General features: G+C 47.3%; 1 protein-coding gene across 1 annotated transcript in view; it reads right to left on the bottom strand.

Moving 5' to 3' along the window:
- The window catches only part of EFCAB8 (EF-hand calcium binding domain 8), a 60,619-nt gene that overhangs the window by 3,889 nt on the left and 36,913 nt on the right, over positions 1–19,817 (bottom strand). Inside the window, exons 17-21 of the mRNA XM_056844937.1 lie at positions 18,333–18,403; positions 16,943–17,150; positions 8,661–8,807; positions 6,779–7,000; positions 859–1,027 (exon numbers count right to left, since the gene is read on the bottom strand). Of these exons, the coding sequence (XP_056700915.1) occupies positions 859–1,027; positions 6,779–7,000; positions 8,661–8,807; positions 16,943–17,150; positions 18,333–18,403 (817 nt within the window). The remainder of the gene's footprint in view (positions 1–858; positions 1,028–6,778; positions 7,001–8,660; positions 8,808–16,942; positions 17,151–18,332; positions 18,404–19,817) is intronic.

Below are 19,817 nucleotides of genomic sequence, written 5' to 3'. Positions count from 1 at the left end.
GATCTCCAAACTACAGAGATCAGTTCCTTTGGAGAAAATGGCAGCTTTGGAGGGCATACCATAGACTCTAGGATAAAGAGAAATCCTAGAATGACATCACATCACTGCTGGGCTTTGTCGCATCCCCAAATTCCACCCTCCCAAGGCAATGGCTCCAAATTTCCAGGAATTTCCCAACCTAGTGCTGGCAATCCTAGCCTCAGGCCAGGAACCAGAGAAAAGCAAATCAAAAATAAACAGGAGTTTCTGGCAATGCCTAGAGCTCCCATACTGTCACTCCCAGGTAGCTCTAAGAATCACTAGGAATACTATGGTAAAAGCTTCCTGTAAGCAGACGAGGCCTTATTTTTCTTTTTAATTTTGCTTCTCGGATGCTGCCCACCCACCCCCACAACCCTCCCACCTACTAAAGTTTTTATTCTAATGTTTTATTCTTACGGTTGCCAACCTTCAGGTGGTGGCAGGAGATCTCCTGCTATTACAGCTGATCTCCAGCAGATAGGGATCAGTTCCCCTGGAGAAAATGGCCGCTTTGCCAATTGGACTCTATGGCATTGAAGTCCCTCCCCTCTCCAAGCCCTGCCCTTCTTAGGCTCTGCCCCCAAAACCTCCCACCAGTGGCAAAGAGGGACCTGGCAACCCTATTTATTCTGGCAAAAGCGAGGTGGGAGTGAGACGGGAAGCTCCTTCTCCCCCGTGCAGAGCCAAGCAAATGAGCATTTTTCCAGGTACATTTCCCTCATGTACATCTCTCTGTGAATTCAGTCGTACACCCATGACCTTGCACGAGAGGGGCGTATCGCATAGTTATGCCCTGTGTCCTGCCTCAATGGCCAAACGTTCGGGAGGGCAACGTACCGACATGCCTGCCTGAAAGCATCCAGAGTGAGATGGTGCAGTCCTGGCTGGAAGTGAGAATCACTCTGAACCTTTCCACATAACTGATACTGCCAATGTTCTTCAGGTGGCCCCTCCAAGAACTCAGACAGGGTGGGGGGACCAAGGACGTCACCCAGCCTTCATGCACCTGCCCAATAGAAAAAGCTTGTGAAAATTCATCAGCTGGGAAGCAGCTAAATATATTGAAAACCACTACACAGCAGCTGCTCTGGCAAACGTGAGTCCTATGTTGAAGAAGAGGAAGAGGAGTTGGTTTTTATATGCCAACTTTCTCTACCACTTAAGGCAGAATCAAACCGGTTTACAATCACCTTCCCTTCCCCTCCCCACAACAGGCGCTCTGTGAGGTAGGTGGGACTGGGAGAACTCCAAGAGAGCTGTGACTTGCCCAAGGTCACCCAGCTGGCTCCATGTGTAAGAGTGGGGAATTGAAGCCGGTTTACAAGATTAGAGTCTGCTGCTCTTAATCACTAGGCCACGCTGGCTTTCAGCCCAGTCTCAGGCAGGGATGCTAGCCTCCAGGTGGGGCATAGAGTTCTCCTGGAATTACAGTTGATCTCCAAATTACAGAGATCAGACTCCCTGTGAGGTAGGTGGGGCTGAGAGAGCTCTAAGAGAGCTGTGACTAGCCCAAGGTCAGCCAGCTGGCTTCATGTGGAGGAGTGGGGAAACCAACCCAGTTCACCAGATTAGTGTCTGCCGCTCCGGTGGAGGAACGGGGAATCAAACCTGGTTCTCCAGATTAGGGACCACCGCTCTTAACCACTTCGCCACCCTGGCTCTCTCATTTTAGGCAGAATCTCTGTTTAACAGGGTGCCTTTTAAAAAGGAACATATTGTTTTAAAAAAATTCTCCGCTTACCTTCAGTCATGCAGTGGAGATCTTTGTGCTGTGGTGGCAGCTGCTGCCGAAACAACGCTTTAAAAAATCTGCACAGCCCAACCAGATCTCCAGTGGCCAATCAGAAGCCTTGCTGGGCAAAAGCCCCACCTGGCCCTACCTTCACTCTAAAAACAGTTGGCGGGCACCAGGAAAGGTGTCTGCAGGGACTACAGTGCCCACGGGCATCACACTGGGGAGCCCTGGTTTACAATGTCCCTGAAAATCTGCTCCACACGTAAAAGCCGGAATCAACAGCAATTTTTTTAAAGGGCTTCTGCACAAAACTACTCACCACCTCAGTCATCCCATCGGGTGGACTTGTTACATTATACCGGCAGTATTCTGGGATTAAGCTGCAAAAAACGTTCTCTGGAGGACGAGGTTCGTCACCAGTTTCCATCTTGGTTTCTTTGCTCTGCATTGCTGTGCAGTAGTTCTGGATGTCCCAGATCTAGAGAAAGATGATGAACTGGTGCAGGCTACGGGTTTGGTTTCAACCAACATATTTGCATTTTCCCTTGAGGACACAGCCTTTTTGTATGTTCCCTCTTACACCCAGATGTTTGCAGGAGTTGTCACATTCACATCATAGAATCACAGAGTTGGAAGGGACCACCAGGGTCATCTAGTCCAACCCCCTGCACAATGCAGGAAATTCACAACTACCTCCCACCCCACACCCCCAGTGACCCCTGTTCTATGCTCAGAAGATGGCCAAGATGCCCTCCCTCTCATGATCTGCCCAAGGTCATAGAATCAGCATTGCTGACAGATGGCCATCTAGCCTCTGCTTGAAAACCTCCAGAGAAGGAGAGCTTACCATCTCCCGAGGAAGCCTGTTCCACTGGGGAACCGCTCTAACTGTTAGAAAATTCTTCCTAATGTCTAGACGGAAACTCTTTTGATTTAATTTCAACCCGTTGGTTCTGGTCCGCCATTCGGGGGCAACAGAAAACAACTAGACACCATCCTCTCTATGACAGCCGTTCGAGTACTTGAAGATGGTTATCATATCCCCTCTCAGTCTTCTCCTCTGCAGGCTAAATGTACCCAGCTCCCTCAGCCTTTTCTTGTAGGACTTGGTCTCCAGACCCCTCACCATCTTTGTTGCCCTCCTCTGGACACGTTCCAGCTTGTCTACATCATTCTTAAATTGTGGTGCCCAGAACTGCACACAATACTCTAGGTGAGGCCTAACCAGAGCAGAGTAAAGTGATACCATCACTTCAGGTGATCTGGACACTACTTCTGTTGATACAGCCCAAGATCACATTTGCCTTTTTAGCTACCGCATCACACAATCAGTAGTGTTTGGTCTACTAAGATTCCAAGATCCTTTTTGCACACCCTATTGCTAAGACAGGTCTTCCCCGTCCTATAATTATGCATTTTATTTTTCCGACCTAAATGCAGAACTTTACAATTATCTCTGTTGAAGTGCATTTTATTAGTTTTAGCCCAATTTCCCAGCCTGTCAAGATCATCCTGTATCCTGGCTCTGTCTTCTAACATATTTCCTGTATCCTGGGTCTGTCTGCATGAGAATTTGCCTCACACTGGATCAGACCACTGGTCCATAGTCAATATTGTCTACTCAGAATTGGCAGCTGCTCTCCAGGGTCTCAGGCTGAGGCCTTTCACATCACCTGCTAATTGATCCTTTTAGCTGGAGATGCAGGGGATTGAACTGGGGACCTTCTGCATGCTAAGCAGATGCTCCACCAAGGAGCCATTGCCCCTCCCCATATGTCCATATACTTGAGATTTAAGAAGCCACAGAGAAAGGGGGATGCCCCAGAAGGGCCTTGAGGGGAACCCTGACCCTCCTAGATACACACACGCCAGAGCTGATTCTTTTGACTGGAGATGCCAGGGATTGAACCCAAGACCTTCTGAATACCAAGCAGATACTCTACCAATGAGCCACGGCTTTTTCCCATTAACACCATGTGCCCTCTGTGCTAAAAACAATCCTGCAGGGCCCTCTTTTTTTAACCAAGGGGACAAAGAATTTACTCGGCTAGCTAAAGACCCAAGTTACCAGGCCTCCATGAGGATTTTACTTTCCCAACCTTATTCTACCACACCAAACAGAAATAAGAACCTTTAATAGCTGCCACCATTATAGGGTTGCCAACCTCTAGGTACTAGCTGGAGATCTCCTGCTATTACAATATCTCCAGCCAACAGAGATAAGTTCACCTGGAGAAAATGGACGCTTTGGAAGGTGGACTCTATGGCATTGAAGTCCCTCCCCTCCCCAAACGTCACCCTCCTCAGGCTCTGCCCCAAAAACCTCCTGCTGGTGGCGAAGAGGGATCTGGCAACCCTACACTAGTAGCAGCAAATAGAGATCTATAGTTTTAGTCATCCTGCCAGCAAAAATGATGTCTTTTTGCAGCTCAGTGGTAGAGCATCTGCTTAGCATGCAGAAGGTCCCAGGCTCAATCCCCGGCATTGCCAGTTAAAGGGACCAGGCAAGAAGGTGATGTGAAAGACCTCAGCCTGAGACCCTGGAGAGCCGCTGCCGGTCTGAGTAGACAGTACTGACTTTGATGGACCAAGGGTCTGATTCAGTATAAGGCAGCTTCATGTGTTCATGCGTTGCCCATTTTCTGAGGCTTTCTGCTGGCAACCAGCCTCCACTTACAAGGAGTCAGAGCCTCTTCTTAGAAGCCAATACTATACTGTGATTTAAGAAAGGGTCACTGTGCTCTTCACCTTCATTTCTACCTCTGAGAACCAAGCAGCTCAAGAGAGCCTCTTGAGTCAGGAAAGAAAAGCATCGCTGCTAGTAGAAGCAGGCTGCAGGATCTGACCGAGAGATAGCCAGCCTGGTGCAGCCCAACGCTTATTGCGCTGTGTTTTCTGCCTTTTCCCAGTCATGATTTACGGGGTGGGGTGTGCTACTGTTGGGTTGCCAGCTCCAGGCTAGAAAATTCATGGAAATTTGGGCAGTGGAGCTTGAGGAGGGTGGGGTTTGGAGAGGGGTATAATGCCATAGAGTCCACCTTCCAACCCTGCTTTCTGCAGGGGCCCTGATCTTTGTTGCCTGGAGATCAATTGTAATAACAGGAGATAGAGATAGAATTCAACGAGATCTGAACACACTGGAAAAGTGGGCAGATGTGAACAAGATGCAATTCCACAAGGATAAGTACCGAGTTTTACATCTGGGTAACAAAAATGAGGGACATGCATACTGGATGGGGGATACACTTCTGAGTGTGAACAAGATCTTGGGGTACGGGTGGACCGTAAGTTAAATATGAGCAGCCAGTGTGATGCAGCGACAACAAAAGGCTAATGCGATCTTGGGGTTCATCAACAGAGGCAAACATCCAAATCGCAAAATGTCATCGTTCCACTGTACACTCCATTGGTCAGGCCACACCTGGACTATTGTGTGCAGTTCTGGAGGCCTCTCTTCAAAAAGGATGTGGACAGGATGGAGCGGGTGCAGAAGAGAGCAATGAGGATGATCAGGGGCCTGGAGGCCCAGCCCTACAAGGAAAGGCTGAGGGAGTTGGGAATGTTTGGTCTGGAGAAGAGGAGGTTGAGGGGGGACGTGTATTTTCCAAATTGGAGCTGGCAAACCAGCAGGAGGCCATTTGTTGGCTAACCTACCACTTAGGGTCGCCTACCCGGCATCGACCTTGTTATTTTATGTTTGGTTTTAGCTTGGCATGTTTTAATTGTTATTGTAAGCCACTTTGAACCAAGACGGAAAGCAGGACATAAATGTTTTTGTTAATATATAAGAGAACAGTCTAGGCGGGTGCTTCTGTAAGGGAATAGATTTGCCATCTATTGCAAGGTTCATTGTAAGAATCATCTCTGTTCTGCCACCCTGTCTTCTAACTTTGTAATCCACTCCAGGCAATGTTTATGGCATGCCGTGCCTTAGATATTTTTCAGGTTTTTTTGTTTCCTCATTTATGAAATACTTTTGCATTGCTACTGGATGTCCCACGCCTAGGGTTGCCAACCTCCAGGAGATCTCCCGCTATTACAAGTGATCTCCAGCCGATAGAGATCAGTTCACCTGGAGAAAATAGCAGCTTTGGCAATGGGACTCTATGGCACTGAACTCCCTCCTCAAACCCCGCCCCTAAAACCTTCTGCCGGTGGCCAAGAGTCCCTGGCAACCCTACTTGAGCCCAACTCATTTGGGTAGACGGGGATGAAAATTGATTGGTAGGCTGCCGTGGGAAAGGGGAAACAGAGAAGTTCCATTCCATTAGTTAAGAAGAGCCTTCAGTTGGTGGAAATTGTCAGGATCCAGCCCGTGATTTCCTCCTCACTCACAGTGGTTGTGGCATCTCCTAAATCAATCCTGAATCATCAGCTCTTGTTTCAGAAGGGGTTTAATGGCCATTTCCCCCTTGTTTTCACCACTGTGATCACACAATTGCGTGAGCGTGTAAAGTGCCTTCAAGTCGTAGCCGACTTTTTGTGACCCCAGCAAGGGGCTTTCAAGGCAAGTGAGAAGCGGAGGTGGTCTGTCATTGTCTTCCCCTGCAGAGCCTTCCATGGTGGTCTCCCTTCCAAGTACCAACCCTGCTTAGCTTCCAAGATCTGACGATATTGGGCTATACCATTCTGCCTTCCATCTCAATCACACAGTTACAATTGTTTTTTAAAAAAGAAAGAATTAACAATTTTTTTGGTCGCAAAGAAAAAATAGTAATTAACACAACCCACCCAAGAAGTGATTAAGGACAGATTCATAACCACTACAAAAGAACACAAAATTATTACCCCAACAACTGCTATGCAGAACCACTATTTGAATTCCCCCTGTAGCTGAATATTTTAAAAAATGTTTAAAAATTGTAGCTAATTGCACAAAGTTGTCCTTGCATAGAAGCAACCTTGGCCAACTTTTCACAAAGTGATACGCATCCCTCTTTCTAAATGGCTTTTGGCTGTGCCCAGAATAAGCTCCCAGCAACTTAAAGGGAATCAACCCAAAGTAACAACTGAAACACTGACTTTAATGTATCCCATGGAATCTCCGGTAAAAAGGACCAACTCCTTCGTATCTGTGGACATGGCGGTGACCACTGTTTCCGGACCGAATCCGTGGGCTCCTCGAAATTTGCCCATCATTCCACCTTTGCTGCCAACCGCCCAGGCGTAGACAAACCCATCCGAACAGCTGGTCAGCAAAATGGCCGTGTTGGGATCGCGCTCACGAGTATTCAGGAACTTAACCTGCAGAGGCAGAGATTATTCAAGCAGATAAACTAGAAATGTAGCCTGGCGGTGCCCAAGAGAACTTTCCATATTAGAACGGCTAATACAGTAGAGCTGGAGACAATTCAGACTATCAGCAGGATCTAGGAGCTTCCTCAAATCTGATCACTTCCCACCTGGGAAATGCACAAAGAACATATGCTAGAAAGGAGAGAGCGATTAGGGTTAGATCCAGGTAAGAAGCTATTCTGTAACAATAGACTTCATAATCCATTCATTGAGTTTATTCAGAGTATTTTCCAGCATGTCATGAACTGCAGTAAGTCAAACGTCAATCTAGTTCATGCAAATTTCTCCTTTAAGTTAAAACAAATACAGAATCTGTGGTTCTCCAATCTGTATTGGTTACCAATGAGGATTTTAAAAAAAATTACAGGGAAAACAATCTGAAAAAAATGTAGAGGAAGAATTTCAGTCAGCGTTTTGAACTACACAGAAATAAGGAACAGAGACGTTCTTTCCCCCAGTATTTCCAAATGGCGCAACGGGGGATATTTCGGCACAGCTGGCTGGCATTTCAATGCCTTGGATTTCTTCTCCACTTCAGATCGAATTTGCATGGTTTATTTCCTTTGGAGATAAATGTAGGTGGTCAATTATCTAGCATATTAGCATCAACTCATCTGTTAAATGTTTTAAAGTGCTCTTTAAGAAGAAATTAAGAAATGGTGGTCAGTGATTTCTGTACTGCTGCTCAGTATGTGAAGTCCTCAACTGTTCTCATCCTTCAGACAAGGAACCAGATTCCTCAAGGCTGCTCATATCCGAACCTCATCACTGTACTAGTGACAGCGGTGAAAAGTGCCTTCAAGTCATAGCCAACTTATGGTGACCGTATAGGATTTTTAAGGCAAAGAGATGGTTTGCCATTGCCGGTCTCTGCGTAGCGACCCTGTACTTCCTTGGTGGTCTCCCATCAAAGTACTAACCAGAGCTGACCCTGCTTAGCTTCCAAGATCTGACGAGATCAGGCTAGCAATCCAGGTCAGGAGGGGGAGAGGAGGAAGAGGAGAAGGAGGAGAAGGAGAAGGAGAAGAGGAAGAGGAGAAAGAAGAAGAGTTGGTTTTTATATACCAACTTTCTCTACCACTTAAGGAAGAATCAAACCAGCTCACAATTGCCTTCCATTCCCCTCCCCACAACAGACACCCTGTGAGGTAGGTGGAGCTGAGAGAATGTGACTAGCCCAAGGTCACCCAGCTGGCTTCATGTGGAGGAGTGGGGAAACCAACCCACTTCACCAGATTAGCATCCACCGCTCATGTGGAGGAGTGGGGAACCAAACCCAGTTCTCCAGATCAAAGTCCACCGCTCCAAACCGCTGCTCTTAAGCACTACACCATGCTGGCTCTGTACTGGTGATAGCGGCAGAAAGTGCCATCAAGTCACAGCCACCTTATGGCAACCTCGTAGGGTTTTTAAGGCAAAGAGACAAACAGAGGTGGTTTGCCATTGCCTACCTCTCTGCAGGAATCCTGGAGATCGCTAGCAGTCTCCCATCCAAGTTCTAACCAGAATTGACCCTGCTTAGCTTCTGAGATCTGACGACATCTGGCTAGCCTGGGCCGTCCAGGTCACCGCACTACTGAGCCAATAAGGAGAAACCAGAACCACTGACCTTCTCAACAGCAACCTGGGTGGTCTGAATTTCTTCTTTCCAGGCTAGCGCATCTCGTGTCGGAGGGCTGGTTTCACCACTTTCCACAGAATCTGTTACTTGTAGTAGGTTGGCGCTTTTGGTGCTTCCTTGCATGTACCAGGCTGGCTGCAACACCACAGAGAACGTCAAGCCTGGCCCGGCCTCCCACTGCAGATGGTCAAGTCTAGCCTGTCGGAAGTTCAAAACAGACAACGCCCAGGGGGAGGGGGGAGCACCATATTTGTGAGCTTTAGGCCTGTCTCACGTAATCGGGGGGGGGAGGCTGACAACGGTCTCAGAATGGCCGTGCACCCATCATGCCCCTTGGCCATGGCCAGCGAGTCATGGACAGTTGCTCCCAAGTTTTTTGGCACGTACCCCCTAACGATCTAAAATGATAACCTCGGATTATGGAAGAAACCAGGGAAGCCGCTAAAAAGAAACCAGGGGTGCAGGATAATCCAATTATACCAGCCTTCACCTGCACCTGTCTTAAGGCACGGTTCGTTGTTAAACCTAGAAATGCCTCTTTGAGCTAATTCGCAACCAAGGTGGTCAACGACTTACGTCATTGACCACCTTGGTTGCGAATTAGCTCAAAGAGGCATTTCTAGGTATAACAATGAACCGTGCCTTAAGACAGCTGAGGGAGTCAGGCACAGGCCCGGATCCATCGACAGGCACGCATTCATAAGATCCTGCGCTGAGCAGGGGGTTGAACTAGATGGCCTGTCTGGCCCCTTCCAACTCTGTGATTCTATGACGAGGATGGTCAGGGGCCTGGAGACCCAGCCCTACGAGAAAAGGCTGAGGGAGTTGGGGATGTTCAGTCTGGAGAAGAGGAGGTGGAGGGGGGGGACAGGATTGCTCTCTTGAAGTATTTGAAGGGCTGTCGCTTGGAGGAGGGCAGGGAGCTGTTCCTGTTCGCTGCAGAGGGTAGGACTCACAATAATGGGGATAAATGGTGGGCAGAAGGTACTGGCTGAATAGTAGGGGGAAAATTTTTACAGTAAGAGTTGTTGGACAGTGGAATCAGCTCCCTAGGGAGGTGGTGAGCGCCCCCTCACTGGCAGCCTTCAAGCAGAGGACAATCACTTGTCAGGGATGCTCTAGGCTGATCCTGCATTAAGTAGGGTGTATGGCCACTTCCAACTTTATGATCCTATACATTCTATATGTTGTTCTTGACACGAAGGGCCCAGGACTCTGGGTGACACGAATAACTTCATTCTAGGGTTGCCAACTACCAGGTGGGTTCTGAAGATATCCTGGAATTACAACATACCTCCACACAACAGAGATCAGTTTCCCTGGAGATAATGGTCACTTGGGAAGGGCAGCGCTATGACATTATTTCCTGCTGAGGCCCCTCCCCTCCCCAAGCCCCAGCCTACTCAGGCTCCATCCCCAAATGTTCAGGAATTTCCCAGCCCATAGTCGGCAATAGGGTTGCCAACCTCCAGGTAGTGGGGAGAAAAACGGCACCTCTGTACTTGTACCAAAAGGTTTAGAAAAACAGTACAGGAAACTGTATATACACAAAGTGCAAATATTTATAAGCTACTGAGGTGAAACATAGACCATATACGTGACATATATACAACACAATTATATACAATACGTACAGTTCACACAAAAAATGTAGAGAAATTTCCAAAGGTCTCAACTGAGTACCAAAAATATATAGAGGAAGTTCCAAAGGTCTCAACTGAGTACCAAATGAATGCTAATATTGTAATCCTTGTGTAAAGTTCATATAGAGCCACAATCATCGATGGATACGGCCGTTTCAGATCCACAGCAGTGGAAATCTTTCTTCAGTCCTTCTAAAAATTAATATATTACCATCAGTATATAAATATATAAAGATTATGACTATTTAAAAATGAGTCAATACAATATACTTACAATACAAAAGTGCTGTTACATATTCATCATTCCTTCCCACACAGGGTAAGTATAAGCAATTACAATCAGACGTCAGTAAAGTACATCACATAGTGCAGCTAGTAAACTAGAACAGAGTCTTAATCAGATACATAGGAAAACCCAGGTGTTGCTGATAATGCATCCCCGAAGTGGGTTAGAATTCTTAAAGTGACAATGTATATTTTAGCAGCATTTTAACATCAGCTTTACCCTATAGAAAGTAAGAAATCTCCAGGCCCCACCTGGAGCTTGGCAACCTTAAAACTGGCAATCCTAGTATAATACCATATAGTCCACCATTTAAGGGTAAAGAGTAATGCTTCAGGTCACAAACTGGCAACCCCAATAATGCAATTTGCGGTGGGTAGTTGGTTGGAATTCTTAAAGTGACAGTGTATATTTTAGCAGCATTTTAACCAGCTTTACCCTATAGAAAGCAAGAAAAATCATTATCCAGGTTTAATCCATTTGGAGACATCGTGTTCAAAAGGTGAATGAAGAAAGCCTCCTTCTGCCTTAACAATCTTTCGTTGTCACCTATATTGAAACGTTTCCTCTGCAGTCGCCAGATTACAAAGTAGCGAAGCTCATTTTCATTATGGTGCATCTCGAGAAAATGTTCTACAACCGGGGCAGATACTATCTTGGCCCGTATCCTGGATTTATGCTCCAATATGCGCATTTTAATTGGTCTAATTGATGAGCCTAAGTAAAATTTGCCACACGGGCAGCGCAAACAGTAAACACAGAAACGCGTGTCACAGTTGGTAAAAGACTGCAATTTGAATACAAAATCACTATGAGTTCTCCTGAATTCTTTGACTTCAAGACATAGATCACATGCCATGCATTTATGGCACTTATAGTGTCCCACAATAGATTTGCCTGAAACATCCCTGTATATATCTGAATGCACTATCTTATCTTTGATAGACTGCGTTTTGCGGAAGCCTATACGGGGCGGAGCCCCGCATCCTGGAATCTCCCTCAAAAGGTGCCAATGTTTTTTCACGATGCTTGCAATATGTCCAGATAAGTGAGTGTATTGAAAAGCAAAAGTAATTGGCTGTACTTCGTTCCTGATTCTTGGTTCCCTATACAATAAATCTTGCCTATCTACTCCATTAATCCTGGATTGGGCGTTGTTCATAACTTTAGGAGGGTAACCCCTACTGGCCAAAGCTTTTGATAAATCCCCCACTGTCTGTAAATAATCCCTGGTTTCAGTGGTGTTTCTTTTAGCTCTTACAAATTGCCCATAAGGCAAATTATGTCTAAGATGTTTCGGGTGATGGGAGGAGAAATGCAATAATGCATTCCTGTCAGTGGGTTTACGATATATATATATACTCAGTTGAGACCTTTGGAAATTTCTCTACATTTTTTGTGTGAACTGTACATATTGTATATAATTGTGTTGTATATATGTCATGTATATGGTCTATGTTTCACCTCAGTAGCTTATAAATATTTGCACTTTGTGTATATACAACCTCCAGGTAGTAGCTGGAGATCTCCCGCTATTACAACTGATCTCCAGCCAATAGAGATCATTTCACCTGGAGAAAACGGCCGCTTTGGCAACTGGACTCTATGGCATTGAAGTCACCCCCTCCCCAAACCCCGCCCTCCTCAGGCTCCACCCCAAAAATCTCCAGGTATTTCCCAGCCTGCAGTCGGCAACCCTATTTCATGATGACCCAAAGCTCAAAATATCTCATTTTCCTGGCTGAAAGGCTTACAAGATCTTATCCGGGAACCGGACACTTAAAACTTCTCTGGGGTGGCCTATAGATAGGGTTGCCAACCTCCAGGTACTAGCTGGAGATCTCCTGCTATTACAACTGATCTCCAGCAGATAGAGATCGTTCACCTGGAGAAAACAGCCGCTTTGGCCATTGGGCTCTTCGGTGTTGAAGTCCCTCCCCTCCCCAAACCCCACCCTCCTCAGGCTCCACCCCAAAAACCTCCTGCCGGTGGTGAAGAGGGACCTGGCGACCCTACTAACAGTGGCAACGGGAGGCCTTTACAAGTCTACATGTTTCAGAATCAGTCAGAGCAGGAAAAACAAGCATTCGTTCTCCTTTTTTTCTGCCCTCAGTCCAAAAGGTCTGCTTCAACCTACCTGGGGGGGTAGGATTCTACAAGAAGGCGAAGGCGTGGCACCCTTGCACGGGGGATAGTTTGCACTGGCAGGTCTCAAGGGGAGTTTTGCTCCTGAGGAGGCTGAAGACTGTTTCCTAATCTCATCCGGGAACAAACTTGCCTTCTTCGGACCCTCTTTCGGGCCGAGACCATCTGCACTCACTGAGAACTCCTGGCCAAAGGCAAAATAAGAACACATTTCAGTGCTGGAAATTTCCCAGCGGGCCAGAGAGGCCCCTTCCCCACCATCTTCCTCTACGTGGCTCAATGGTTTCATGCATTCAGAATTTAATAGAGTTTACGGGTTGGATCCCACAGATCTGCTGCACTAACGATGGCGCTTTTTGTTGTTGAGGAGGAGGAGGAGAGGAGGAGGAGTTGGCTTTTATATGCCGACTTTCTCTACCACTTAAGGGAGACTCAAACCGGCTTACAATCCCCTTCCCCTTCCCCTCCCCACAACAGACACCCTGTGAGGTAGGTGGGGCTGAGATAGCTCTAACAGAGCTGTAACTAGGGTTGCCAACCACCAGGTACTAATGCATTCCGCCCCGTTTGGAGGATCTTTTCTAGCATTTACTCTAGAGGCATTTTATGGTTCTTGTATACTAATTGTTATGTTTGTAATATCCATGTATGAGTGATAGCGACAGTCACTATAATGATTGAACAACCTCTTGTATGAGCTTTAATACACTCTACAACATTGATAGTACTTAAGTCAGTTTGTATCACTATTGTGGTCTGTGTGCTTGCTATACTTTTTCTCAGTTTGCTCAACCACCAGGTACTAGCTGGAGATCGCCTGCTATTACAACTGATCTTCAGCTGACAGAGGTCAGTTCACCTGGAGACAATGGCTGCTTTGGCCATTGGACTCTATGGCATTGAAGGCCCTCCCCTCCCCAAACCCTGCCCTCTTCAGGCTCCGCCTCAAAAATCTCCCGCCGGGTGTGAGCTCCAAGCTGGGAGCATGACGGCCTGCGCCCCGGCCGATAGCTGTAATCTATCATGGGAACCAGAGTCAGCCTGGTATCTAACGGTGCCTTTCTGATGCATAACGCCGCTCTTCTGATGTATATGTGTCAACCTGCCCGCCTTTCCCCACTTGAGTCCTCGTCCCATTTCCTGTAAGTTGCTGCTTTTCACCTTATGCTTCCCAAATAAATGGCTTCTTAGACAACTCTGTTTGGATGTTCTGTTGTTTGGGATTTCACAGGTGGACTCAAACCTTACACTGGGACCTGGCAACCCTAGCTGTAACTTTCCCAAGGTCACCTAGCTGGCTTCGTGTGGAGGAGTGGGGAAACAAATCCAGTTCACCAGATTAGCCTCCGCCTCTCATGTGGAGGAGTGGGGAATCAGACCCGGCTCTCCAGATCAGACTCCATTGCTCCAAACCACCACTCTTAACCACTACATCATGCTGGCTAGTAAGGCACCTCAGAATTCCAGGACATTGAGATGCCCTACATTGCCCTAGATTAGGGTTGGCAGGTCCCTCCTGGCAATGGGTGGGAGCTCCACGGGGGTGGGGCAGGGCTGGGGGGAGACGATCCACACGCCTGGTGCAATGATATCACTTTCTCATTGACTTGGAAGCGCTGGATTGCACTGGGGACGCTCTAGCACCTCTCCCCTCAAAACCGTGTTAGTCTGTCTATAGCAGTAGAAAAGAGCAAGAGTCCGGTAGCATCTTAAAGACTAACAACATTTCTGGAAGAGTATGAGTTTTATGAGATGTGACTCATGAAAGGCATTAGGAAGAACTTTCTAACAGAGCGGTTCCTCAGTGGAACAGGCTTCCTCGGGAGGTGTGAGCTCTCCTTCCCTGGAGGTTTTTAAGCAGAGGCTAGATGGCCATCTGTCAGCAATGCTGATTCTATGACCTTAGGCAGAGCATGAGAGGGAGGGCATTTGGCCATCTTCTGGGCATGGAGTAGGGGTCACTGGGTGTGTGTGTGGGGGGGGGAGTTAGTTGTGAATTTCCTGCATTGTGCAGGGGGTTGGACTAGATGACCCTGTTGGTCCCTTCCAACTCTATGATTCTATACCCTGCCAGAAACGTTAGTCTTTAAGGTGCTACTGGACTCTTGCTCTTTTCTTGGGTCAGAGGAAAGTGCCACTGTTAGCAGAAGAGATCCGTAAGATCCATCTTGGTAACTAGACACTACAGCAGACATCTGACACTGTACCTGAGATTACTTTCAGAGGGTAGCCAGGTTTGTCTGCCATAGAACTGTTAGATTTGAGTCCAGAAGCACAACAAGGTTTTTTGGGGGGGTACGAGCTTTTGAGAGTTTACACTCCCTTCGTATCTGATGAAGGGAGAAAATTTTAGGGAATACAGAAAGGAAAGAAGGGGAAGGGGAAAAGTTTGCGTTTGCAATAAACAACATTGCCTCAGTCATTGATATACACACACAGATTATTCTTAGTACCTAGATTATGTTATACTTATTGTAGTTATTACTGCTGATTCAAAATATTAATTTCTATTCTAATTTTACTCGATAAAAAGTAGTCATGTATATTTTTGTGCATAATAAGCAGCTGGTAATATTACTAAGATAATATTTAAGATAAACCGTGGTCAATTTCTCTAAAAATAGTCATCTTTAAAGTATGTATACACATAGGTAACTTTTACTGACATGAAAAGGAGAAAGATTATGTTAGAGTTAAATATTTGAAGATGTAAGTATACCATGGTAACCATTTCTCTGAATTTGGAGCCTTGAATATTTCTACTAACAGATATGACACAATATAAATGTTTCAGAGATTCCACATGCTAAACACTAGAGGGCAGGAGAGAAATCTAGTAGGGAATAGGTGGCATGAATGGTTAAACTATGGTTAAACTAACATACCAACGAAAAAAAAATCAAGCAAATATATTATTGATTTAATTATAGCCAGCAAAAATTTACTATTTATGAGAGTAACAGTGCACATGCTAACCATATATTTATTGTAGAATTTCATTATATCGAGGGGTGAAATAGTAATGTATGCATTTGCAATTTTGTTTAAAAGGCAAACAAAAAACCACAAAAAAGTTGCAAGTATGTAGTCATGTTAGTCTGTAGTAGTCGAACAAAAATTGAGGCCAGTAACACCTTAAAGACCAGCAACATTTCTCAAGTTAGATACTGCTGATTCCCACCAGCATGGTGTAGTGGTTAAGAGGGGTGGTTTGGAGCAGTGGAGTCTGATCTGGAGAACCAGGTTGGTTTCCCAACTCCTCCACATGAAGCCTGCTGGGTGACCTTGGGCTAGTCACAGCTCTCTCCGAACTCTCTCAGCCCCACCTACCTCACAGGGTGTCTGTTGTGGGGGGGGGGGGAGCGATTGTAAGCCGGTTTGAGTCTTCCTTAAGCGGTAAGAGAAAGTCGGCATATAAAAACCAACTCTTCTTATGCCTCCAAAATTTTTGTCCGTCTTTAAGGTGCTACCGGACTAACATTAATTCATTTTTTGGGGTGCTAGAACAAAATGCAACAGTTTACTCAGTCATCAACAGGAGTTGCTGTTGTAACTTTGGTTTGCTTTAAGAAATGTTCTGGCTAAAGCAACACCCAGGGTTTTTCCCCGAGTAGAAGGTTCAGAAGCCGGTATTAGACAGAAAGGCCATTTATGCATGGCTGTTTCCTTGCAAGGCGACCATCAGAGGTTGCCCTGCTCTCCAGTGCATTTCTGTGCGTTTTCTGGATGCTTGCTAAACAAGAATCCAGAAAACACAGGAAAAACTCATGGAAATGCGTGGGGAGAGCGAGGCGACCTCTGAGGGTTGGAAAATGCAAACATAATCAAAGCAAAGCCCTGAAGTAGTCGGCGGGGTGACCGTGAGGGTTGCCAACCTCCAGGTACTAGCTGGAGATCTCCTGCTATTACAACTGATCTCCAGCCGATAGATATCCATTCCCCTGGAGAAAATGTCCACTTTGGCTATTGGACTCTATGGCATTGAAGTCCCTCCCCTTCCCAAACCCCGCCCTCCTCAGGCTCCACCCCAAAAACCTCCCACTGGTGGTGAAGAAAGACTTGGCAACCCTACCGAGAGGAAACAGCCATCTATAAATGGCCAAAGAGTTCTGTATCTGGAGGAAGTTAAATTCCCCCTCCCACCCCTTCCAAACAGCCCTGTAAGAAACACCCTATTTGGTGAGCTACAATTATCGTACCCTTTTTGGGAAAAGGGCCAAAGGACTCTGGGATGCATTAAACCTGCAGAACGCCTGGCCAGAATTCACATTCCACAAGACGATGTCTCCATTGCAGGACGAGGTCACCAACAGCTTATTGCTATAACTGCTCATCGACAAGATATCATCCGAGTGGTACGACTTCCAGTGCTTACATTCAATGACTTTGTCTTCTTCCTTGGTGTCTCTGTTTTTTTAAAAAAAGTTAAGCAGCTCCATCACACTTGTGTGAGGCCGATGCAACCCCGACAAAAGCTGTCCCTCCCTCCATACCACCTCCCCCTCTCAGGAGCTCCAAAAACTCCTGGATTTCTTAAATATTGTGTGATAAGACACAAAGAAACATAGAGCTGGGACCTCAAGGATCATCTAGTCCAACCCCCTACACAACGCAGGAAATTAACAATTACCTTTCCCCTCTCACGCCCCCAGTGACCCCTGGCCAATGTGGCACGGAGGAAAATTCCTTCCTGGCCCCGAAGTGGTGGTTGGCATTACGCTGGGCATGTAAGAAAGGGCCAGGAGAGCCGAGCACTGACTCATCCCTTCCTGCCCTCCCTCTCACGATCTGCCTAAGTCCACAGAATCAGCACTGCTGACAGATGGCCATCTGTGTGTGTGTGTTAAGTGCCGTCAAGTCACTTCCGACTCATGGAGACCCTATGAATGAAAGTCCTCCAAAACATCCTGTCTTTGACAGCCTTGCTCAGATCTTGCAAACTGAAGGCTGTGGCTTCCTTTATTGAGTCAATCCATCTCTTGTTGGGTCTTCCTCTTTTCCTGCGGCCCTCAACTTTTCCTAGCATGCCATCTAGCCTCTGCTTAAAGCACTCCAGGGAAGGAGAATCCACCACCTCCCGAGGAAGCCTGTTCCACTGAGGAACTGCTCTAACTGTCAGGAAGTTCTTATTTTCAGGTTAGCGCATCTCCTTTCGGAGGGCCCATCACCCGCTCTCAGCCTAACCAACCTCACAGGGTTGTTGTGAGGATAAAGTAAGTCACAGATCAATGCAAGTCACTTTTGGTCTGCATTGGGGAGAGAATTCACAGTGGGTAGCTGTGTTAGTCTGTCTGCAGTAGTAGACAGTATCTGAAGAAGTGAGCTGTGGCTCACGAAAGCTCATACCCTGCCAGAAAATATTTTTGTTAGTCTTTAAGGTGCTACTGGACTCTTGCTCTTTTCTACTATTGGGGAGAGAGGTAGAGTGTAAGTGGAGTAAATAAATAAATAGGAATAAAAATCAGAGAGACCTTCACTCCCCTGCAAATGATCCCTACCGATTCAGGCCTAATTTTTTTCCCTTTGAGAGTCTTATTCAGTAATGGGGGTGAAGCCCCTAATGTGCCCCACAGTTTGCTGCCTACTTACAGGTACCAGGTCACTCTCCTACTCCACCCCGACACAAAAATCTTGTTATTCAGATATAAGACGCAGCTTATCTATTTGAAAGACACGAAAGCAAAAGGAAGAAAAATACAGGCAGCTGTTTACACGGTGAAAGAAATCATAACAAAAATCTGTCTATAATACATGGTGGTGGTGGGATGTGCTATCAAGTTGCAGCTGACTTATGGTAACTTATGGGGTTTTCAAGGCAAGAGACATTCAGAGGTGGTTTGCCATTGCCTGTCTCTGCATAGGGCAGGGATGGGGAACCTCAGGCCCGGGGGCCGTATGCGGCCCCCGAGGACATTTTTTGTGGCCCTCGGGAGCTCCGGGGCCCTGCCGGGGAGGAGGGGTGCAGGGCAGCCCTCCCCGAGGGTGTTCCTAGGGCTGCGGCTTACAGGGGCGCTGCAGCGCCCTTTGGACCTTCTCTTGCCGACTGTCGGCTGTTGGTCAGCAAGAGGGGAGGGGGAGGGATGCTTCCCCCAAGGCTGCCCCCTACAGCCACGGTGTGCATGAACACCACGGCACATTGTAAGCCCTCTCACTGCCTGTCGGCTTTTGAGCAGCGAGGGGGGTGGGAAGAGGCCAGCGGCTCCCGGCAGCAGAGCATGCATGAGGGAGCCAATCGAGCTTCGGGGGGGGGGGGCCTTTTGTGGACTCTGGGGGAAGAGGGCCCAGTCGCATGGGGTTCTGTGCGCCACTGTGTATGTGTTGGGGCGGGGAGGCTGGGGCCTGGTCGCACGGGGCCAGCATGTGCAGGTGTGTGTGTGGGGAGGAAGGCTTTTCTCTCTTTTCTTCCTCTTTTTCTGTCACTCTTTCTCCTTTCTCTCCCTCTTTTTCTCTTTCTTCGTCTCCCTCCGTCCTTTTCTTTCTTTCCCTCCATCATTTTCTTTCTTTCTCCCCCTCTCTCCATTTCTTTCTCCCTTTCTCCCTCCCTCCCTTTTCCTCTTTCTCTGTTTTCCTTCCTCCCTTGCCGATCAACTGTGGGCTGCGCCCCCCTGGCGCCTCGTTTGCTCGGGCCCACCACTGGCTGCCCTCTCACCTGGGAGGGGGGGAGCAGGGGCACCCTGCAGGCCTTCTCTGTGTGGCCTCCCCTGCAGTTGCCAACCTCCAGGTGGTGGCTGGAGACCTGGCAACCCTAGCCTCCCCCCCCACCAGGAGATCTACACCTGATATGGCCCCTGAATGATGTCATAAATGTGCAAATGGCCCTTGGCAGGAAAAAGGTTCCCCACCCCTGGCGTAGGGTAAAAGGCTGTAGCTCAGTGGCAGAGCATCTGCTTGGCACGCAGAAGGTCCCAGGTTCAATCCCTGGCATCTCCAGTTAAAGGGACCAGGCAAGTAGGTGATGGGAAAGACCTCTGCCTGAGACCCTGGAGAGCTGCTGCCACTCAGAGTAGACAATACTGACTTTGATGGACCCAGGAGGGTCTGATTCAGTCTAAGGCAGCTTCATGTGTTCAACCC

Source organism: Euleptes europaea, chromosome 2 (genome assembly GCF_029931775.1).
Source record: "Euleptes europaea isolate rEulEur1 chromosome 2, rEulEur1.hap1, whole genome shotgun sequence".
Classification (NCBI taxonomy): Eukaryota; Metazoa; Chordata; class Lepidosauria; order Squamata; family Sphaerodactylidae; genus Euleptes; species Euleptes europaea.
This window is presented reverse-complemented; position numbering and strand designations above follow the sequence as displayed.